We start from the raw sequence: 25,320 nt of genomic DNA, 5'->3' as shown, positions 1-25,320 counted from the left end.
CTACCTTGTTGCATAATACAGTAATGACTTTGCTTCCAATAAATTCAAGTTAAAAGCACAAAAGCTTTTCCTTATTTATCAGTGATAAACTCTACGAGTTATCTACCTCGTTGGATAAACTATACCTGTTTTTTTTTAAAGATGGGGCATGACAGGACTTCGAGCATTTTATGTTCGAAGCCTGTGACAAAATATCGGTTTGTGAAATATCGGCCATCTGCCATCTCTAATTGTTGGTAGCTCTGTTTTAGCGCGAACGAATGACCTGTAAATCTGTGAAGTCGAACGTTTCTGTGTTTCAGTTTCAGCTCTGATCACATTTCAGTAAGCATTGCTTTCTTGGATGGGGACTCTTCCTAATTTGACATTGTGAAAATATGTAGGTAAGATCTAAACTTATTTTTTTTATTGCCCAATACCGGTGTCGGTATAAAGTTGGGTTTCAAAACTTTGTGATGGGCACTTCACCCAAAACTCAATATCTGCTGCTTCTGTCTTATTTTACGAGGTGTCGAATGTGCCTTACATCGAGTGACTCTGTAAGGGAACTGCAGCAGCATCAGATATTGTGCTTTAACTAAAATGAAAAATATTACTCTCCTCTCAAATTTTGTTTTACTCTTCGCCGGCGTATATTTATGTAAATTGCGAAAAAAAAAAAAATATTGTGTTAGGTTAGATGAGGGGGATAACTAGTTGACGTGAGGGCAAGGAATGAGACAAGATTACTTGCGGTTTTTAAGAAACCCGCAAGTTCATTCTCGCCCTTATATAAGCCTGTTATCGGTTCCTATCATGTGCAAGATTAATCCAGTCTCTGTCATCATATCCCACCTTCCTCAAATTCATTTTAATATTATCCTCCCACCTACGTCTCGGCCTCCCCTCAACCTCCACGCACTGTGTCACATGTGTGACAGTGGCACAATGTTCAACACACTAAAGGGGAAACTAAAAGGTGGAACTTAAACTGAGAGGATTCAATCCTGCATCGGAACTGAAATCCTGTGTGGCTCAGTGGATAAAGCATCAGCACATATAGCTGAAAACTCAGGTTGAAGTCCCGGTGCCGGAGAGAATTTTTCTCTGCTCCACCCATCCTTCACCATATGGTAATGCAGAATTCCTTCACAGAAATATCATATGTACTTCGGTACATCACAATTAATATGATATGCGTAAAATAATCATTTGTGACTTAAGATGGTGCTCATTCCATCGGATCCTGTCCATTTAGTTACTCGTAATGAGTGCACCTCTGAACATTGTGTGTTAGACATTGTGCCACTCTCACACATCTGTAACACAGTGCATGAGGGTTGGCCACTAAAGGGAAAACTAAGAGGTAGAACTTAAACTGAGAGGATTCAATCCGGCATCGGAACTGGAATTCGGTGTGGCTTAGTGGATAAAGTGTCAGCACGTAGAGCTGAAAACCTGGGTTCGAGTCCCAGTGCCAGAGAGAATTTTTCTCCACTTCACCCGTCCTTTATCAATACTGTAGGAGACAGCAAAATCGTAGCCATTTGAGTTGATATTGGGCACACATGACCAAAAATTCCAGGATATTGTCATTTTTGTCTGGGAACCAGGGCATAATAGTCCATTCTACTATAATACTAGCCAGTCTGGGACGAATGGCAATCCTATCCAAATTAAATAAATAATTATGTTAAAGGAATTTGGTATAATTTCTATTTGATCAACTTCCAGTATAATAGCATGTCTCTTGGTATATGTTGTCCAATTTTTATGTTATGTTAGTTGTGTTTTTTTTAGTGGATAATCTAATTGGTTACTACATAACATATATCGTATTAAATTAAATGTAGGTATATTGCGAAGTTCTTTATGTTAGAAAAATTCTTATCATCTTTAAAATCATTTCATCTAATTTTAAATTTTTGTTGTTTTCATTTTTCAGCATGAAGTAAAAATGAATGACAAGAAAAGTGCAATTTCCTATTTTAAGCATTTGAAAGGTATGTTATTCTAATACATATTATTATATCGTATTAATGTACAGACCCAGAAAGAAAATTCGGCCACCTGAATTTTGTTTCTAGGATTGTATAAACCTTCTACCTAGGCCTACATAGAATTTATTATGTATACATACTAGTATTATACTGAATTTTTATGAATGAAAATAATTATATTTCACTTTAACCCATTTATGCCCAGATTATTATTTTTTTTTTAATTTTTGTTTCACATACCATATTAAGTGAGTCAGAGGGACGTTATAAGCATGAGGAACTATGAAAATACTGATTTTGTTGCTTCGGTAAAAATTTATGGGGTGGGTCGATAACGACCCACTAGGCACTTCCTCGAGAATTTGTTCATTATAATGTTTTGATGATTTCTTGTTTTATTTATGCTTTTGCGTAGTATGCAACTTGTTAAATTTAAAAGTAATGTATAAACAAATCATGACCATATTAAAAACGCATACGATTTTTAAAAAATATTTATTGAATAATAATAATTATAATTTCCCTGAGAGCTACATTCACATTCACATGTATTTTACATTCACAAATCTGAAAGGAAACCTTGTACTGGAAGAAATAAATAATTTGAAACACACAATAAATTATGGTACATAACATAAGGTCCACACCTGTGGAGTAACGGTTAGCGCGTCTGACTGCGAAACCAGGTTGCTCGGGTTCGAATCCCGGTCGGGGCAAGTTACCGGGTTGAGGTTTTTTTCCGGGTTGAGGTTTTTTTCCGGGTTGAGGTTTTTTTCCGGGTTTTTCCCTCAACCCAATATGAACAAATGCTGGGTACCTATTGGTGCTGGACCCAGACGCTTTTCACCAGCATTATCACCTTCATTCAGACACTAACTAACATGAGATATTGGTACAGCGTCGTAAAATAACCTACTAAAAATACATGACATAAGTCCTTAGTTCTACTCATGATATGGTGCATCTCTGACATGTTTTTACATTGCCACAAATCTTTGTTGTTGAGCTATAGTGCCCACTAGAGTCGGGCAGACTGCCTCATATTATTGCCCGTTCTCGGTTGCGTAATCTCCACAGTCTCGCTTAGTGCGCGCGTACCGAATGTAGCCAAATGACTCATTGATAGAGAACACGAGATTCTCTTGGTCCCGAGATTACCGATACTAGATCACTCCCGACAGTCTCGGAGGTCTAGACGGGACTGTAGTACTGATAAGCAAGCGATATCGCTCAGGCCGTGCTCCTATAGGAAGCATTGGCTTATACATTTCCCGGTTCTTTAAATATATATCATGTCGTAGCTCCTATAATACTTGATCAATCGCGCTGTAATTTTTTGGATTGATAGCTCAATGTCTAAGGAAAACATAGGAAAAAAATCGAACTGAAAATATTTTTTGGAAAGTGAGAAAAAAAATATTAACTTCGATGGAGATTGATGTGTTCAGAATAGACATTTGCAACTTCACCTTTGTAGGCTGAAAACTTTTTTGTTTTTCACGTTAGATGGGTGGTCAAAGCGAGAGAAATGTTGAGAAAGGATGGAAATTACTTTTAAAAGTGATGGCCACTCAAAATTTTTACCGGTTCTCGAATAACGGCGAGTTAACCTGTTAGCGCAGGACTCATGACTCAAACGTTTGTTCCGTAAAATTTGTACGGAACCCTTCAACGCATGAAAACTCGTTATTGTACGGATAGTATTAATTGGTATTTTAATAAAGGTAGTTGAAAATGAGGCTATATAGTCCAAGATGGTTTACACTTTATAGTAATTAGGCTATCTTTTATAGCAACTAAATAAAAAAATTGTTTGTAACTCAATGATATGAAACATGAAAATATTAAAAGCTGGTTCACAATAAACCGAGAACGGAAACGGCAACGAGAACTAGAACGGAAATATTTTTAAAATAAATGTATTTAAAGGTAAGCATTCACAATTAACTATTCTGAATGCTCACATTTAAATACTGTACATTTATTTTAACATTATTTCCGTTCTCGTTTCCGTTCCCGGTTTATTGTGAACCAGCCTATGCTATAGAAAACTACACTTTCTATTGGTGTGCACGTTATAAATTATTGTTACAGAACAATGATTATTGTATTCTAGCCATGTTACAATATAAAATTATATAGGCCTATATGATTTACAATAATTATCCTATGTTATAGGAACGAGAATAACAAATTAAGAATTAATCAGATTTCTAATACTTGTACCTAATGATAACTTACAAGACAGTAATAAATAATAACCATCATAATAATCCTGATAGTCATAATCTTAATCATCCTAATGATTACGATAATGATGATGATAACAGTAATACTAATAATAATAATGATATAATGATGATACTACTACTACTACTAATAATAATAATAATAATAATAATAATAATAATAATAATAATAATAATCGCTGTAGAGTAACGGTTGGCACACCTGACTGTGAAACGATCGGCTTCCGGTTCGAATCTTGGTTGGGACAAGTTAAGACTGGTTCACAATAAACCGAGAACTGAAACGACAACGATAACGGAAATATTGTTAAAATAAATACATTTAAATGTGAGCATTCACAATTAACTTTCACATTCCCGTTTCCGGGCTCCGGCAATCTTCTCGTTAATTGTGAATGTTCACATTTAAATACATTTATTTTAACACTAGTTGTACCCGTGCGCTCCGCTGCACTTATTAGAAATAAATATAAAGTAATTACATAATTAAAATAGAACATTGGGTCCAGGGAACATTCGTGTTTGATAGAAGAATAAATCGTTTAATATGTTACTTAATTTAAATTGTATTTAAATAATTAAAATGCTATCATTTTGGTCCAGAGACCACTCATTTGGTGCAAATAAAACTCGTTTAACATTTTTCTAAATTAGTCTTGAATGCATACTTTAATAAATCACTCCAAATTAATAGAGTTGATTGTGTAAAAATGTAAGAATTCACGATCTCCTATGCACTACTGCCATAGAACGAATAAATTTGTTTTTCTTCCTACTAAAAAATTTAATAGTTTGCACATAGCAGTTACGGAACAACGATGCTATAATCTGAGGCGGCGGTGAAAATGTATTGTATTGTTATTTTAAAACTCCTTTATATCCTTAAATATCAGACCTATCAAAATTTTGCCTGGAATAAAACTTATCGACAATCATTTTTGAAGAACCTTCTGTTATGTAACATTTTTCACAAAAATCAATAATAAGCGAGATATTTCGGTTTATTTAATTCAGGCCCCCTTACAACCGCCCTTTTAAATAAAGTATTTTGAATGCTACATAGCCTAAAATCTAAGTTACAACGAACTTAATTTATATTCCAATTTTCACTGAAATCCGTTCAGCCATTATCTCCTGAAAAGGTAACAAACATCCAGACAGACAGACAGACTTAAATATCAGTCCTATGAAAATTTTGCCTGGAATAAAACTTATCGGAAATCGTTTTTAAAGAAATTTTTGTTATGTAACATTTTTCACAAAAATCAATAATAAGCGAGATATTTCGGTTTATTTAATTCAGGCCCCCTTACAACCGCCCTTTTAAATAAAGTATTTTGAATGCTACATAGCCTAAAATCTAAGTTACAACGAACTTAATTTATGTTCCAATTTTCATCGAAATCCGTTCAGCCATTATCGCGTGAAAAGGTAACAAACATCCAGACAGACAGTCATACAAACAAAAATTTCAAAAAAGCGATTTTCGGTTTCAGGATGATTAATTAATTATATATGTTAACACCAATTATTTTTGGAAAAGCGAAAATTACCAGAAAAATTTCGCTTACAGATTTATTATTAGTATAGATTATTTCTCGTTGTCGTTTCCGTTCCCGGTTTATTGTGAACCAGCCTTTACCTGGCTGAGGTTTCTCGTCTCAACCCATTGAGAGCAAATGCTGGGTAACTTTCGGCGCTGGACCCTGGACTCATTTCGCTGGCATTATCGTCTCATTCAGACGCTAGATAGCTATAGCAGTTGATAAAGCGTCGTAAAGTAACTAATTTAATAATAATAATAATAATAATAATAATAATAATAATAACCCTCTTTTATTCTCTGTTGTTATGATAAAGCAAATATAAATGACACTCAGGAGGAAACGCAGAATAAATATGAGGGGAAATGCCTGTTATTATTCGGTTGAGAAGCTTTTGTCACCCAGCCTGCTCTCAAAAAACTTGAAAGTTAGAATTTATAAAACAGTTAAATTACCGGTTGTTCTGTATGGTTGTGAAATTTGGACTCTCACTTTGAGGAACAGAGGTTAAGGGTGTTCGAGAATAAGATTCTTAGGAAGATATTTGGGGCTAAGAGGGATGGAGAATGAAGGAAGTTGCACAACGCAGAACTGCACGCATTGTACTATCACCTGACATAATTAGGAATATTAAATTCAGAGGTTTGAAATGGGCAGAACATCTAGCATGTATGGGCGAATCCAGAAATGGATATAGAGTGTTAGTTGGATGGCCAGAGGGAAAGGACGTTTGGAGAGGCAGAGATGTAGATGGGAAGATAATATAAAAATGGATATGATGGTAGAGACTGAATTAATCTTGCTCAGGATAGAGACCGATGGCGGGCTTATGTGAGAGCGGCAATGAACCTCCGGGTTCCTTAAAATGCATTTGTAAGTAATTATGATCAATTTGTGAAAGGATCTACTCTGTTTCGTAATTCTGTCCTTCCTCTTGCAAAAGTGTTTCCATTTCACATGCAGCATTTTATCAGTTGGGAAACAAAAATATCTTTTGTCAGAGTCTTTGGTCCTTTATAATAATATAAATAAGTATTAATTATTTTATTTCGTCCTTACACAGCACAATAATTACCCATGCTGATGAAGATGCCGTTGCATAACAACGAAACATCCAGATGTGAACGCGCAATATAATAATACAGTCGTGTGTTATCCATTACTATAGCGTATACAAAACACTATCGAATGATTAAATATGCAATGTCAACGAAATGCTGATAGCGAGAAAGTATATCATAGCTCCAACCATAACTTGTTATTGTTTTAGACTAGCTTAGGATTAGGTAACGACTGAAAGTGCTGCATTATTTTGCTTCTCCAGAAAGGCAATAAGTAGTTCATTAAAATAGTGTGCCTTCTGTAAGAATGTCGACAATCATAATGTGCTGTATTATTGCATACCACACTGCTGTGCCTTCTTAAATTACTTCATGAACATTAATATTTTTCAGAAAGAGTCACGAATTTCAGTGATGAGCGGCAATTAAGCCGGCAGTCAGTGTACGCATTTCGTAATGATAAGTAGGCCGTGCGATAACAGGCCGGGACCCGGTATTCCTCGTTCCCGAGAGTGCCAATCTCGAGAATACGATTCTCGGAACTGGCGTTATCGGCCAGCCAGTCTCGCCTACGAGACGAGCGGGAGTAAGAGGTTGTTTGCCCGACTCTAGTGCCCACAGTGATCCTTCGTCCTGTGTTCTTTGATGTTATCGAAGGAATGAACTCGTCTTCCACTCTTTGGAGAAGTGTCATATTGTAGGCTTGCGTTATTTTGTGGCCGAAGGCGAGTGCATCCAAAGACTTTCCAAATGATCGACTACTGAGAAGCCAAGCATTGTTCACGCACACATCTAATAACCACGAAAGTAATGGTATGTGCCATTTTTTCCACGTATATCAGAAGTATGTACTCCACTCATATTGCAATTATATTTACGGAAAACATAAGGCAGACGAACTTTGATTTCCTCTTCTTGTAAAGGGGCTACTTCATGTTCGTTAGACGTGATGCTCACCTTTATTTCTTTCTCGCTTTATTCTACGTGTCGGTGGTGGGGAATTCTCAATTTCATTGCTGATAAGATCTGAATCTTTTCTAATATCAGTGCCCCCTTCCTCATTATAAGGCTGAACAATGTCTGGTAGCTCTGTCACTAATTCTGCTGTGGTTTGTAGTTGAGCTCGGTTGGAGTCCTTGCAATCTTCATCTCCAGAATCTGCGTCCGTTATCTCAGGCAGATCAATGAATATATCTGCCCCGTATTTTGGGATTTCGGAAGAATCATATCTGTTCAATTATTCTAGAATTTAGATTACTGTCAGACCAGTGAGTCTGAAAAGAGGAAATAATTATGATTATGGAAACTGTAAAGAAGGATCTCAGTTTTCAGATGGGGCCAGTAGAGAACTCTCATGAAGATAATAGAAAGACCAAATGGGGTCATTCTGATTGTTATTCACATTAGGCTCTCATAGGTGCCGCTAGTGCCGAGAATTATGAACTTCTTAGTTCGTCAAAAACTATCCAGAGTGCATCCCAAGCAGTGAGATAATAATATAGGCCTAACATTACACAAATAAAACAATGTTGTAAACAAAAGCGGTAATAAGCCTGAGATTCTGAGAAGTGCTATCAGAATTATCATTCCCAAAAGCACTCCTAATCCTTACACAAACTTCTATTGAGGTAGTTGTTCGTAAAAACATCGTTCAAAGGAAAATAATAAGAAAATAAAATGATTTCATAATGAAAAGCTATGTGAAAGGTAATCCTCGAATAAGTGCTTAGTGGATCGTTATCGACCCACACTAAATTCTAAGCCCTACTGTACAGCAAATAGCGTAAATATTGACAAAAACATACAAGATACATATTTTCCTGAATCTTCTTGGCAGGAAACACTGATTGTTAATAAAATTTACGGATCGAACAGAGATTTTACTCACTTCTTCTTCTCCAAGGCAGACGGTAGTTGCGTCATATTTATTTGGCAAGTTCCCGCGCAATAATGACGTCGTCTGTTGCTTTCCCGTGTGTTCCACAAGTGCACTGTACCTTTGTGCATCTAAGAAAAGTAGATATGTAGTGTTGCCTAGACGAATTCGCTTGGAAAATAATTTTAATCAATGGGTCGAAAACGACCCACCTGGGCATAAATGGGTTAATAAGGTAATCTAGGTAAATACATATTTGAAAATATTAGTAATCTATGTAATTACTATATAGGCTATCGCTGTACCTTGCTAATTGTAGCTAGCAATGATCTGAAGGGTGCATTAAGGTTTAGAAGTTTGAATGCCTATTCTGTCTCCAAAAGAATGAAATAAGTAACTGTATTAACAGCAGCTAATTTAGTAGCTTAAGTTAACATAAGAGTTATATTACTGTTTCTATTTGCAGACATATTCTGAAAAAAAAATTTCTGTATGTGGACATAGTAATTAATAATAATAATAATAATAATAATAATAATAATAATAATAATAATAATATAATAATAAAAACCCATTACAATGTGGGGGTTGTGAGACATGATTTATACTGTACCTGTATTTTGACATACTTACGGTACAAGAAATTATCCATTGAGTATAAAAAAATTAATTAAATGTTTTTGTGAGCTACACTTTCACATTAATTTATTTATTGCTACTATTTATGAAATATACTCGCTTTAGTGTATCATTTTTAATTTTCTCGATGATGGTATGTCTCTCTCTTGTTCTTGCAGTTATAGTTACCACTAAATTGATACTATGCTGTCAAATAAAAACCCCTTAACTCTCCAGTGGTCACACTCTCAAATGTAATGTTAGTGGTTACGAGGATCACAGTTGTGATCCATATTGTTATTTGTTTCACAGGCAATTTAATTTTTTTTAAATACTTCTTCTGGTTAATTATTAATGATTACACATTAACAGAATCTAATTACAGTGAAACCTGGTCAAATCGGAACCTGAATAATCCGGAATCCTGTCTGTTTCGGAACAATTTATTGGTCCCGGCAAAATTCGTATGTATTATGTGTAACTTTTCCTGAATAAAACGGAAACTGTCCAACGCAGAAACGGAAACTGCCTGCTACTGTTCAAAACGGAAATAATATTTTGGGCCCACTGCTTTAATGTAAACTATATTTTGAAACAGCGTGTAATTTCAAGGAATATACGAAATATGCAGGTCACTAAGGAAAAAAAAAAACAAGTTTTCTTTGCAAAATTTTAGAGGGTACGAGGGTGTGTTGGCCTGTCGGTCATAAATTTTATTACCCTGTTGACTAGGCAGACGAGTCCCTTCAAAGATTTTCAATGCTTCACACCCGTATACTGTCATAGCTAAACAGAGCGCAAGTGTAGTGATTTCCAGGTAAAAAAGTTGCGTAAAATGTGGCATTAAAATTAAGTGATGAAGAAAAAGTTATCAACTTAAAGGAAAATTAGAAATGAAGCATATGTGAAATAATATTGAAGTTGTTGTTGTTTTCTAATGCAAGGCGTTTGATAATAAAGTCATTTGACCTCTTGCACTCCAGTATTTTTCAAAGATATTATCATGGCCAGCCACTGAAGCACAGATTTTGAGGTGTTCCGAATCTATTTCTTGGTGTGAAAATGGCAAGTTGTAGCCGATTTAAGTGAACACTATATTTTAACGTTTTGGTGGCTACTTCATTCACACACAACCCCCAGAATGTCTGGAGGACCACACCTGCTGTTGGTCGATGGGTCCATTGGACCTAGCTGGGAGATCTTGTTGATCACCAGCTTTCCCTCCTTAAGCCACTGGAGGACGATTTTAGTGCCATAGCAGGTCAGCACTAGGAACAGAAAAGTAGAAAGAGGAGGAAGGAAAGTGAAATGAACCCCTAGGCCTCGAATGCTCTAATGCCGTCGGGGTCTAAGAAAGTAAGAGTTCAGTTAGAGGACTGGATAGGAAAGGGTAAAGAGGGAATTAGGTATTGGATAGAGGAAAATTATACCAAATTCAGTCATTAACTCATCAAGCTGACCAGTGCTAATTGATGAGTAGCCCCTCCCTTTAGTTCAGCTCGTAAAATTATGCTTACTAACAGCTGCACCACGGGAAGGTAGGGATGGGACATTGGGTATTTGTCCAGGTTGGTTCCTTAAAGCCTTCAATAGGAAGGATTAATGGCTCTCCCCCCTGTATCCGACAGGTACCCTTTTGCAGCCATAATATTGAAGTTCAGTTGTGGAAAACTCAGGTGTGACACTTTAAAGATAAAGATCATAATGAGTGAGTGGCTTGGGGCCAATATTGGTGACATAAAAGAAACCAGAAAGCAACTGTTTATGTGGAAATAGATGAACTGTTGTGGAAGTGGGTTCTTCATGATCTTTCAAAGAACATGCCAATTTCTGGATCTATTCTGCAAAGCAAGCCATTGAACTGAGAAAGAAATTACATAAACCAGAATTCAAGGCTTCTAATGGATGGCTCCTAGTCTAATCACGGTAATTAATAATGTGCAGTGCTGTACTGAACATTATTATAATATAGTGTTAAATATTAAACTGAATGAGATTAGTAGACTTTAGCAGTGTTTAATGACTGATGAATGAGTTACGATAAAATTTATACAGAAAAAGAGATTTTAATCAAGATGATTCACCAACGGAATTAGCGATAGAAAGCTAATTTAACGTGATTAGTAATAAACGGAATATTTTGTACTTCTTGCAGTTTGCGGCATGTTATGTTGTTTTTCATGGATACGAATGATAAAATATTCCATTTTAATGTAACACCTGAATAATACGGAAACCTGTCCACAACGGAAAAAAAATTAGGACCGTGTCACTTCCATCTTGAACAGGTTTCACTGTATATTAATTTTTTTAATATTCATAAAACAATTCTGTGGTTCACTGCAAGAACTCTATAACCCTAAAAATTTAGATAATGTTATTAATATGAATTTTATGACTTGTGTAGGCCTAGGTATATCCACATCACAGAGAGGTGACAACCATACTGTATTACCGTTTTGTACAGACCCAGAAACAGAATTTGGGCCACTGGAATTTTGTTTCTGGGTCTGTACAATGCTTACAATTTTCTTTAACTTTAATTTTCTCAGAACAAGCTATGTAAGGATTACAGGTTCTTGCGCTGAACCACAGAATTATTTGACCAATTACATATTAGTAATAAATAATAATAAATGCTGTAAAACATAAATTTAAAGACTGAGAATGTTTGTACGGAGCACATTCGCGATCCAAGAATGCAACAACTTAATCACATGCCAAGAGAACATTTAACACTTCTCAATTACAGCGGCAAACTGAGAGAGTAGAGAAAAAGAGTAGAGCATCTGTTATCCGAAACAATTGGGGACGGGGGAGTTCGGATAACTGATTTTTTGGATAATCGATCATTATGAAAACAAATTGTACTGGTGTCATAGGAGCAGTATGAAACTAAGAAACACTGATATTAAACACAAAACCGTACATACAGTATATATTTTGTATCACACATCTTACAAATAACACAGAGAACTGACTAGCCTAGTTTGACAAGTTCAAAATGATCATTAAAGTAGCATACAGTTTAGTAAAAGAAGTCTTTTTTTTTTTTTTTTTTTGCCTCAAAGCTGAGACTTGTTCTTTGCCGCTAAATCTCGCAAATAGCGCTAGCAAAACTTCTACATGGCTTGCGCACAAATTTAAATTTGCCGACTGGAACGCTTTCGGTTAACCGATTTTTTGGTTGATCGGTATTCAGATAATTGATGCTCTACTGTATATGAACAACAGGTACCCGGATGGCAGATATGATGAGTGCTGTCATCTTGGATTACCAATCAAAAATAAAGGTTTTTTTTTTTCGGGGTTTTCCCTCAACCAATTGAAACAAAATTGCTGGGTAACTTTCGGCATTGGACCTCAGACTTATTTCGCCATCATTAATTCACATACCATCATCATCCATACCACACAGTCCAGATTAAGTTCACGGTGCAGTGTGCTATACTTGTACAAGAGCGTGGCTGTTCGGCTACCCAGTCATTCATAGAATAGGAGTGGTAAGCTCAAAAAGCCTCAGGCTGCAGTGCAAGCTTTTGGGTTCCTCCGTGCAATAGAGAAAATATAAATTACTGTGTCACAAACCACTAGAGGGTTGAGTACATATGCTGTGCTTTCCTGGTCTCACAGTGTGTAATACCACAGTAATGCTTCTTCCACTGATGCATTTGCGTGAGCTATAGCTCAGTCCAGACGCAACAGCTTACTTGGTGTTTTACTTGCACAAGAAATTGCAGCCATTGGCGTGGCTCAGTTGGTTAAGGCGCTTGTTTGCTGGTCTGAAGTTGCATTCGGACACAGGTTCGATCCCCGCTTGGGCTGATTACCTTATTGGGTTTTTCCGAGGTTTTCCCCAACCGTAATGTGAATACAAGGTACTGTAATCTATGGCGAATCCTCGGCCTCATCTCACTATCACCAATCTCATCGACGCTAAATAACCTAGTAGTTGATACAGCGTCGTTAAATATCATCATATTCCAGGCACGAAATTAGGCCATTGTTGGCCTGTTTCGGTTCCAGCTATACAGGATCCAATAGACGTTTCTGTGGACGTCCAGGTCTTCGTCGTCCTTGAGGGTGGTATTTTAGCATTTCTTGGGGTGTCTAGCCAGCTTCCATACGAGAAATGTGTTCAAGCCATCTGTTTCTGTATTCTGTAATTTTTCTTTTAATGGTTGCATGTTGAGTTCCTGAAGTATATCCTCGTTCCTCTTGTGGTCCAGAAGTGTGTATCCTGTAGTTAGTCGCAGATATTTCATTTTAGCTGCTCTTAATCTGCTGATATCTCTTTGTTTCAGAACCCAAATTTCGCTTCCATAGAGGAGAGTTGGTAGTGCAAGGGTTTTATATAGCTTTATTCTGGAATGTTTCTGTACTAAACTTGGTTTTAGGGTATGGTTTAGCAGTCCTAATATTTGTAAAAAAATTTTAATTTTTCTGCTTACATCATTCTCTCCTTCGTATGATATATTACATCCTAAGTATGAAAAGGAATTTATCTGTTCTAAAATCACATTTTCAACAACAGTTTTGCTTCGGATTGGGTTTGTACCTTCAAATGCCATTATTTTGGTTTTTTCTGGTGAAATCTTCATGCCATGTTCTTCTATGATTTAATTGAGTTTAAATATACCCATCTGTAAATTGTCTTCGGAGTTTGCAACTAATACTTGGTCGTCCGCAAAAAGAACTGTGTTTAGTCTTATGGAACTTGAAATTTGAATTCCTAATTTGTACTCCTCACACCAAAGGCATATTATTTCATCCATGTATATATTGAAGAGACTTGGTGACAATAGGCAACCTTGTCGTACTCCTTGATTTATGGATCTATAGTTAGAAGTAAAATATTAAATTTTATATTTATTTTATTGTTAGTGTAAATATTGCAAATGTTTTGGAGCAGGATATTTGTTATATTTCTTTTTTGCAAAATTTCCATTAATTTAGGTCTTTTGATCATATCAAAAGCTTTGATATAATCAATAAAGGCTAAATGCTTTTCTAAATTAAACTCTCGTCTTTTTTCAATTAACAGTTTTATCGAGAAGGCAGCATCCATGCAACATCTGCCCTTTCTGAATCCATTCTGACTTTCTGAAAGGAACAATTCACTTCCTTGTTTTAATCTTCGTTAAATAACCAACTAAAATAAAAATAAAAAAGAAGTTGCAAGTAAGAAGGAGCATATGGACTGTAAAACAGCGACTTTTAGAACTGAACAAAGACTGAACACTGAGATGGAAGGCATTCAGTTCTAAAAATCGCTCAGTTATACGTTCCACATGCTCCTTACTTGCAACTTTTTGCATGTGCAAGTAAAACATCAAGTAAGCTGTTGCATCTGGTTTAACAGGCAACACACCATGGCATCAAACCCAGTGAAGAGGTTAAGATCACTCAAAGACACCACCAAGTTTTAAGCCTACCCACAATACAAGACATATTGTAGATCCAACTGCTGGTGTCCACAGGTAAAAAATAACGTGATTCGCATTCTACTTGGCATACATAAAATACAAAGAATATTAGAAGTTGGAAAACGAAACTTGACTGCACAAGCTTGGGAAAATATAGATACTGTATGTCACAATATACATAAACTTTTTAAATGTTGGGGAATATAATATTGCTCCTGCGGTGTACTGAATCACTGTATAATGTGGTTTCACTATATTATTATTATTATTATTATTATTATTATTATTATTATTATTATTATTATTATATTGTTGTTGTTGTTTCAGTGCCTTGCATCTAGCAGTGAAGCCATTAGCATTCGTACTCTCTAATACTTCTGGGCTACAGTTATTATTATTATTATTATTATTATTATTATTATTATTATTATTATTGTTATTGTTACTATAGGCTATACAATTTCTTAAACCCTATTTTACCTGAAAGTACATTAGGGTTATACTTATGGACTGATAGTTTAAATTATAAATAAAATTATAATTATAAAATTATAAGTATAAATTATTATAACAAGAATGCATTTCACTTGGATAAACCAGTCTGTGCTACTTAAAATTAACACTTAATATCTACTATAGTCGAAGTAAAAACAAGTTCTTAAATATATAACATATAAAATTACAAAACTCTTGTAACAACATGTTTTCCTGAAAACAATAAATAATTAATTTATGAACTAGTGGACTTACTCGTGTTAAATATGAAATATCTGTCCGGCTTACAGCTGTTTCAGTGCTTCACGCACCATCATCAGAGCCTAATAGATCGCGGCGTCATCTCGAACTTCTCTGCCTGTTAGGAGGGTGTGTTTTATTGTTGGAAGATGTTGAATTGTGGAGTCGAATAGTATGTGTGTACTGAAATTGATCTGTGTGTTGAGGATTTGATCGGGGTGTGTTTTAGTGTGTTTGTATATTTCATATTGTTCCAGTGTGTTGAGTTTTTGGTTCTTGGGTTGTGTGTGTAGGATTTCCATGTCCGTATTTATGTTATTGTATGTATGGTTAGTATTGGTTATGTGATCAGCGTATGTAGATGTATTGTGTCCTCTGGTTATAGCTTTAATGTGTTCTTTGTAGCGTGTTTGGAATGATCTGCCTGTCTATCCTATGTAGAACTTGTCGCAACTATTACATTTGAGTTTGTATACACCTGTGTGGTCGTATTTATTTGTTTGTGTTTTTTGTGTGTTGAGATGTCTTTGTAGTGTGTTTTCTGTTCTGTATGTTATGTTGTATTTCTGTTTCCTGAATGAAGATGCGATCTTATGTGTGCTTTTGTTTTCATATGTTAGTGTGATGTACTTCTTGTGTTCCTGTGTTTGTGTTGTGTTTTGTGTATTTTTGTGTTTGTTAAGTTTTTGTTTTGTCTTCCTTATGATATTGTCTATTACATTTGGATTGTATCCGTTTTCTTGTGCTATGTATTTGATTGTGTTCACTTCTTCATTGTAGTGTTGTTGGTTCATGGGTATGTTGAGTAATCTGTGTACCATTGTCCTGAATGCAGCATGTTTGTGTTGTATGGGGTGGTTAGATGTGTTGTGTATGTGTGTGGTGGTGGTGGTTGGTTTTCTGTATATTTTGAAGGTGTGTTTGTTGTCGATTTTTGTTATGGTGATGTCTAGGAAAATGGAATAAATAGTGGCTTGTCATATATTACATTATAAAAGTGTAAATGTCCAACCATAAGAAATCTTCTATTTTCGAAAACTGGACAATGAAACAGAAGGTGTCCACAGTTTGCCGTTACTCACAGATACATAAGTAGCCATTTTCCTTATGTAGTTCAAATCTTTCTAAATAAGAGACAAATTTTCCATGACCTGACAAAAATTGTGTTAATATGAAATCCGGTAAAATTTTGTTGCTGTTTAAGCGGGTGTTGATCCTTGGAAAAAAAATTTCTCTCGTAGCTGATCCTTTTGTGCCACTGGTTGTTCCACATTATTATTATTATTATTATTATTATTATTATTATTGTTGTTGGTATCTTATGTAAAACTTGTTATGTACCCCCATCCTTATCCAAGTTGTGTTCATACCTCGTTTGCTTATTAATTCTGCAATAATGATAAAATCTGTATCATATTTTCAGGAAAGAAGAGAAATATCAATACAGTAGAATTCAATACGTGTGTGAATGAGTTGATGAGTCATAGAGACAGTGGCTTTAGTGAAGGTGAAATTGAAACTCTAATTGATGCACTTATCAACATAGAGTATCTAGGTACAGTATATCTTACATCCTTTAAAAGAGTTTCTTCGAGGAATTATATCCATAAGAAAACACTTTAATACTTTCCATCAAGATTACTTTGATGTGATTTTAATACAGGATGACCATAGTGATTTGAGCTGAAATAAAAGAGGTTTGTCCCCTCATTTGTGGAGTTACTCAAAGACACATTATTTGAAGTAAATAAAGCATAAGGTATCATAATTGTGTACATATTACAACAGTATATGACGGATTTATAGGCGTTCAAATAAGAGAAATTTAGGACTCATAAAATCCAATTTAGAACTTTCGGGATTTTATATAAAAATAACACTAATTTTAATTTTAGTAAATATTTTATTTTAGGTAGAATTTATGTACAAAGAAATGAGGCTAACAATGAGTGCTACTGAACTAAGGACTTAAATTCTATTAGTGAAAGAAACTGATTGCTCATTGGTCAGTTTCTTTTTGCATAACAGGGGTGCATTGACACGAAAACTAATTTATAAGCTCTCACTTCATTGATATATATTTAAAAAAAAACAGGACCTATAATTATTGTGCCCTGAGGTATTTTCAATGTTACGTGATTCAGTAAGGTGATCATTGATTTTAGTTGATTGAATTCTGTTACTTAAGTAAGATTTAATTAGTTTTAAAGTCATTCCATTAATTCTCAATCTATCCACTGAACCTTATAACCTGCATAATGGTATGTATATCTCAAGTCTTTGTGTTTTTTTTTCCCCCCTTCACTTTCTGTTACTGGTAATGTGTTATTTTCGTAGAAACACTGAATTATTTCTGAAATCCATATTAAATGAAAAAAGGAATAACATGGGAATTTAAATGAAAAAGACGAGGTAGTCAAGACAACGTAAAAGGATATATTTCCATTCAAAATGAGACATATGGTCACCTTATGTCAGTATGGTGCTTGCTTAAAACGTAGTTAACATTCCTAGTTTAATATTTGTTAGATATCGATTTGCAGATTAAAAATTGAAATTAGTGTTGTTTGTGTAGTAGAAATTATAAACTTATATCTGACAGTGTTTTTCTTTCTTGCCCCCTTTTTTTTTAAAGCATCTGTTAAATTTCAACAACTTTTAAGTTGCTGTGTGCCACGTACAAAGGTATCTTCCAAAGCAGTCTTAGGAATCCTTCACTGGATATTCACGTATTTTCATTCTAAGCCTTTTGGAAGTGTTACTAAAGCATTGGATTGGATTATTGGTAAGCATTATTATTATTATTATTATTATTATTATTATTATTATTATTATTATTATTATCCATTTAAGATTATTTGTGGTGTGCTCCAGGGCTCAACTTTGGAACACCTCCTATATTTAATCTTCATTGATGACATTTGCAAAAGAATAAGTTCTGACTATTATTCACTAACAATCTTAAAATTTTTCGTAAAATCAAAAGTAATGCTGACTGTCAGTTTCTTCTAGACGACGTAAATTCAGTTGCTAATTGGTCAGTTGGTAATGGGATGATGATTAATGAATCCAAAATTTACGTAATATCTTTTTCACGGAAAACGTCTACACTAAAATATAACTATCATCTAAACCAGTGGTCATCAGCACTCACTAAAATTGGTAGAGTGCAAGGAGTGCAACAAAATATGCTGCGCCATGCAGAAGGGATAGGGAGACAACATACCCACCAGCAGCTATGAGTGCACACTGGTGCTGTAATTTAAGAGACCTGCGGGTAAGAGATGCTAGCCCAAGAGTGCAGTATGCTGATGACCGCTGATCTAAGCAATATGTTAATTAACAGAAAAAATTGTATTAGGGACTGCAGTGTATTAATCAACAATAAATTATATTTTCACAACCACATTGAAAACATATACAGTAGCATGCAAATTAATCCGAACACGACATATTTTTACATTTCCTATCATTGTTGGCCTCACAGCTGCTCATACTGCTTTAATTAACATCTGTAGTACGTGTAATTCCATTGTTGAAGGTCTGTCGTTATTATTTTTATAATATGTGACATTTTGCCTGTCGTTTTGTACTTATAAGCATTTCAGTTGTGTTGAAGACTTAATACTGCAATCCTGTGTACATTCTGTCGTCTTCACAAATGGATACAACTCCACGAAAACGGTCTAAAATTATAACATTAGCAGAGCATTCTTCTATGACACAGAGGTAAATTGCTGCAGAATGTCACATCGGTTTGGCTACTGTTAATTTGATCATAAAACGATGCAGGGAGACTGGATCCATCACATCCCAGAAAAAAGGAAACTGTGGCCGGAAAAGGAAGACTTCACCTGCAGATGATCGTTTAGTTGTCAAGAAAAGTAAATTAAATCCTAGACTAACTGCTGTCGACTTAACCCGCGAGTTAATGGCTACCACTGGGGCGAATATTCACGTCACAACAGTGCGGCGTAGGCTTTTGGAAGCTGAACAAAGGGCTCGTAAGCCTATTAAGAAGCAACTGCTAACCCCTGTTATGTGCAAAAAACGCTTAATGTGGGCAAAATTACATCAACAGTGGACAGTGAATGACTGGAAGAAAGTACTTTTTTCCGATGAGTCTCATTTCGAGGTCCACGGCCACCGTGTTTCTTACGTACGGAAAGGATCCAAAAAAGTAACAGCAGCTCATCTCCAACAAGCACCAAAATACCCTCCTAAAGTAATGTTTTGGGGTTGTTTTACACATGAAGGGCCTGGAGCATTAATACCTATCAAGGTAATGATAAATTCTGACAAATATATTCACTTATTGGAAACCAGAATCGTACACCAGCTGCAAAAATCATTTCTGGATGGCAGAGGTGTGTTCCAACAAGACCTGGCACCATGCCATACATCTCGAAAACTACAGAATTCTTCAACAAGAAGAATATTCAGGTACTCCCCTGGCCAGGCAACTCACCCGACATCAACCCCATTGAGAACTTGTGGTCAATTTGCAAAAGAAGAATGCAAAAAATGGATTGTTCTACAAAGGAGAAGATGATTTCTGCCCTCATTGGTGTATGGTTTCGCGATGAAGAAATGAAGAATATTTGTGGGAAATTAGTGGAATCCATGCCAAATCGTCTCAGAGCTGTTATTAGGAACAAGGGAGGCCACATAGATTACTGAGGTATGTCTTAGATCCTTTTTTTTATCCCGTTTGAGTGTTTTTGCATAAGTAATTACGTTGTTCGGATTAATTTGCATACTACTGTAAAACCATGCAATAAGAATGTTAGGAATAATACAGTCAATTACTTATTCTTTTTCAATACCTGATTCTCTTTTAATACTATATTATACATTAGTGAGATCGAAACTCGAATATGTATCTGTAGTTTGGAACTCTATTACAACTACTGATTCGGCAAAACTGGAAAATATTCAAAGGAAATTTATATCGTTACTAGTAGCTTGTGCATCAAATGCTGCAAACTAAGTTCATTAGAAGTTCAAATTAAAATTTTTCAAATTTATTTCCAATGAATACCAGACATTTTGGAAGTTATTTGCTTCCATAATAGTGAAACGTACTCCCTCTGAATGCTTTTTATGCGAAATGCTTTTCCTTGTATCTATCCATCTTCAGTTCTTGAGTTTCAATGCGAAAACGCAAGTAACAATGTTAGGACGATCAGAGAATTTTTCATGCGGGAGTAATGCAGTAGCTATTTCAGGTCATTGCGGATTATAGGTGAGAGTTAAGAAAATTTCAGGTTCGATTAAACCAAAGAAATATGAAATTAATTTTGATTTAGTTTCGAGACGCAGCTAAAATAGGAAACATGAATCATTACTACCTAGGAAAATTAGAGAATAACACATATAAATATGTACATCACACTGCCATTAAATATATGAAAAAGACCCACATCACTTGACTAATAACTATTGTATTGTGTATTGTATATTGTATTGTGTATTGTATAATTGTTTTGTGTATTGCTTATCATTTTTTTTGTTTATTGTTTATATTGTGTATACCACTGCCACCGGGTGCTTGCCCACTTGCAGTGTAAATAAATAAGTACATACATACATACATACATACATACATACATAAAAATATTTCATTTTTAATAACAACATTGTTACCTTACGTAAGTTTTATAGTTTTCAGTAACATTATATATAGCTGTTATTCAGTAAATTATAGAAATGAAGATCTAATTTAAAATATTCTTTCTCTGCGTCTACTTAGGCCTACATAAAACCTCAAAAGGTTTCACTTTCATATCATCAATATAGCATTAATGTGTGTAATTAGTGACAAATAGGTATACTAAAATAATTGTATTAACTATAATAATATTTCATTTTTAATGGTAATAATCTCATTAAACATTTTTAAGTTTTGTAGTTCTTAATATCCAATACACAGCTGTACTCGGAAAACTACAGACCAGAGAATCAGACCTGTAAATTATTTTTATATGCCATCTGAACTCTAAATATGTTAGCAATCCTGCAATATGGCCTTCGTGTAATATTGTTTATTGTAGTGTGTGTTTTGTTTTATTCTAAAAGCCATTATTTCTCAAAACTGACGACAGATGGATTTTGGAAAATAGGGAAATGATGTAGGAAAATTGACATTTCACTGAAAACTACTATTTTTCTGAAAAACTTTGGGTTCCAAGCTTCAAAATGAGGAGTCATTTATTAAAATCCGTTCAGCTGTTTTCCCGTAATTTTCATTACCAGTTCAAGTTATATATATATAGATGTTTGTACAGATTTCTGCCTGGTAACTCTGGGTATAACTATGAGCAAAAATACGAGTACTTTAAATGTCAAAGCTTGTATCTTAGACGTAATGAACTCTATTACTCATTCTTATGTAAGGTCCTTAAAGGTGACATTAAATGTGAATCTTTTTTAAACAGTGTCAGCTTCCGTATTCCGATGAAGGAAATGAGACATCACAAACTTTTCTATATTAGAAATTCTAAATCTTTCTCTCCAATCTCCAGGTGCATTAAAAATGCTAACTTGTATGTAGGTGATTTCGATCCATTCGATGTATAGAAGTATTAAAACATGACAATGTCATTTGCTTTTATATTATTTGCATAATTTTTATATACAAACTGTTAATACTTTCTGTAATATTTAACTCCTTTCTATAAAATTTAATAATATTGATTGTTGTAAATTAACCATTGTAATCCATGTTCTTCATTTTGTTGTTACTGTCACATTTGTATAATTAATTTGTATCATTATTGTTCATTTTATTATTGTATTAATTGTATCATTGTACTGAACTGTTATTGACCAACGGCTGTTGTCCAGCACATAAATTTCAATAAATAAATTATTGTTGTTATTGATATTATTATTATTATTATTATTATTATTATTATTATTATTATTATTATTATTATTATTATTATTATTTGCTATAATAATTAGATAGAAATGGAATAGAACTAGAAGTAAATTAGATTAACTCTAAATACATAATTCTTTGTATCTACTACCTCTTTAAAATTCATCAAGATGAGTGGCATAGTCTAGGCTTAACAGGTCTGACTCATGTATCAGGATGTAGCTCAAGTATGGATTCGAATCCGGCTTGGGCTGGTTATCTGATTGTTTCTTCTTTTTACCCCCTCCATGGTAAGATGATAACAGGTAATTCCATGGCAAATTGGATCCATCACGCTAAATAACATTTCACAGTCACTAATTCCGTCAAAGCTTAATAACCATGTAGTTGGTATTGTGACAGCGACGTGAGATTCGAACTCACGACCAGCGTCCCGCGAGAGAGAGCATATCGCGCGGGCTTCATGAAGCATGAGGGACGGCGCGCGGAGGAGAGGGGAAAGGCCCACACGACGAGGGGAGAGTGCACGCGCAACTGCTGCATGTGGAGTAAGGGGGAATGGACCTTCCCGACCCTTCCAGAAGTGCGTCGAAGTGGAGATATCCAGATAATTCTCTACACACCTGTAGAAATTTCTCGCAACTATGATTTTGCTATAAAAGAAGAAGTGCCAGCGAACTCGAGCAGTTTTTCAGTTATTCAGTCAGTGAGTAAGCCAGAGCAAGCAAGCCAGTCAAGCAAACCGGAGTTCGACTCGAGTGTGCGTCCGCATCTGCGTCAGCATCCGAAGGCCTGAGTTCGAGTGCAGTGGACCGCAGTTGGAGGGACCTGAGTTCGAGTGCAGTGGACCGCAGTTGGAGGGACCCGAGTTCGAGTACAGTGAACTGTCTCTGAAGGTCTGTGGTTCGAGATACTGTGAACTCGAGTGACTGAGATAGAAGAACTGTGAACTGAGAACTGATAGTTCTGATTTGTAAATAGTGCTTTGTAAATATTAGTTAAGATTAACAGTTCATTGTTGTTCGTACTAGTCCAAGTAAATTGTCATTGTCGTCGGTGGAGTTTTATAACGAATATTGTGTTGAGTGAAAATCCAATTGTTGACGAGAGCGTTTAAGGCGAATTGTAGAAAGGAATTATTGTTGGAAGAATAAAACCCTGTTGTGAGTTAAATAAATTTACATTGGTGTCAGAAGTGGGATATTATCGACAATGGAGAACCTACAGCTGATCCTGCAAGCCATCGCGGAATTGAAAAGTGACATAAGTGAAGTGAAAGGCGACATAAGCGGAGTGAAAGGCGACATAAGCGGAGTGAAAGATGACGTCACTATACAAATCGAAGGTGTTTCGGCCCACGTAGATGGAATTGTCGCCATTGTGAGAGACGAACTTAAGGCCGATCTGGATAAACTAAACCAGAATTTTACAACTATAAACGAGACAGTAGCCGAGTTGAGACAGGATGTAGACCATTTCGACGGAAAAATCCGCGATCTCGAGCGTCGTCAAGAGCAGACGAGTGAGGTGATGGACCGACATGCTGAAGAAAACAAGCACATACTCACGTTGATGGACCGACATGCTGAAGAAAACAAACACATTCTCGCGTTGGTGGATCGCCAGGCTAGAGAACATAAACAGATAGTTGCCGAGGAGGTTCGACGTGCCATGCAAGAAGCAGCCACAGAGTTGAGGACTCCATATAGTGGCCCTGCGGAATCATCGCCTTCAGCCAGACATCACAACGTCAAGACGCCGAAGTTCGACGGTACGACGTCTTGGGCGATATTCCGTCGCCAGTTCGAGGCCACCGCAGCACATAATGGGTGGACCCCAGCGGAGAAGACTACTCAGCTGCTGACCGCGCTTCAAGGACAGGCGTCGGAGATTCTTCACAGCGTTCCAGAAGATGGGACAGTCGCTGAGATAATGGCGGCCCTGGAGGGACGTTATGGTGACCATCAACTTGCTGCAGCATTTAGGACCCAACTAAAAACGAGGGTCCAACAGTCAGGCGAGTCCCTACAAGAATTCGCGATGGCGGTGGAACAACTGGCCCATAAGGCCCTCAGGGGCCTACCTAATGATTTCATCGCTGGAGAGGCGGCCTACACCTTCGGCAGCGGAGTTCGAGACCCGGAAATAAGACAACAGCTACTCTTAGCAGAGCATTGCACCATCAACACAGCTCTGGCGGCGGCCCTCAGGATGGAGGCAGCCAAGTTGACTGCGAACGTCTCGGCATCGCACCGGATTAGGAGCGTCGCGGCGGCCGACGTCGAGGAGCGTCAACCGAAATCACCCGAGCGACGAAGACGAGGAGTGCCTACCTCCTGGTCCTGCGGCGAATCTGGACACCTGAGGAGGGACTGTGACCGATCTGGTCACAAACAGGAAAACTAAAAGGGGCCGATGCGACGAGGGGCACGTCGGCGCCGTCATCACTATCCCCTCGGCTGATCTTGAAGACGGTTAACAGAAGATGCGACGATGGGCTGATTGCTGATGGATGGATAAGAGGCCGCCCATGCAGAGTACTGGTAGACACCGGGGCGTCGCTCACCATCGCCAGACCAGAAGTCGTGCGTGGCCTACCTGGGAGGACGCCGCTGCGCCGATATGAGCTACGTACTGCCTCGGGCGAGAGCCTGCCCATCCAGAAAGAGGTTTTCCTGGATTTGACCTTGGGAAAGAGGAGACTGGAGATGTGGGTGTTCGTCGCCAACATCACTGAAGACGTCATCCTGGGACTCGACGCCATGCGGATCTTCGATGCAACGGTGGACGTCAGGCGCCGTATCCTGCGTTTTAGTCAGGATGAAGTGTTCCTGAGGGACGTCGAAGACCAACCCATGGCCAGCACTCACCTTGGAGAATCAAGTGACAATCCCAGCAGGCTGCGAGATGGTGGTGACGGCAAGACTAGACGGACAACCTAAGAGAAAC

The 25,320-nt window shown here is 36.5% G+C and overlaps 1 protein-coding gene across 7 annotated transcripts in view; it reads left to right on the top strand.

Moving 5' to 3' along the window:
* Positions 1-25,320, top strand: part of LOC138701357 (centromere protein I-like) — a 75,506-nt gene continuing 50,186 nt past the window's right edge. Inside the window, exons 1-5 of one of the 7 annotated variants that reach the window (XM_069828156.1) lie at positions 1-197; positions 303-324; positions 1,925-1,982; positions 16,912-17,043; positions 18,124-18,273. In XM_069828156.1, the coding sequence (XP_069684257.1) occupies positions 142-197; positions 303-324; positions 1,925-1,982; positions 16,912-17,043; positions 18,124-18,273 (418 nt within the window). In that variant the 5' untranslated portion in view covers positions 1-141. Of the gene's footprint in view, positions 384-1,924; positions 1,983-14,689; positions 14,808-16,911; positions 17,044-18,123; positions 18,274-25,320 lie in introns of all 7 variants that reach the window. The other 6 variants (XM_069828158.1, XM_069828163.1, XM_069828162.1 and 3 more) reach the window with 6 other exon arrangements.

This window comes from Periplaneta americana, chromosome 6 (genome assembly GCF_040183065.1).
Source record: "Periplaneta americana isolate PAMFEO1 chromosome 6, P.americana_PAMFEO1_priV1, whole genome shotgun sequence".
Classification (NCBI taxonomy): domain Eukaryota; kingdom Metazoa; phylum Arthropoda; class Insecta; order Blattodea; family Blattidae; genus Periplaneta; species Periplaneta americana.
The sequence above is the reverse complement of the archived record's forward strand: the minus strand, read 5'-3'. Positions and strand labels throughout refer to the sequence as shown.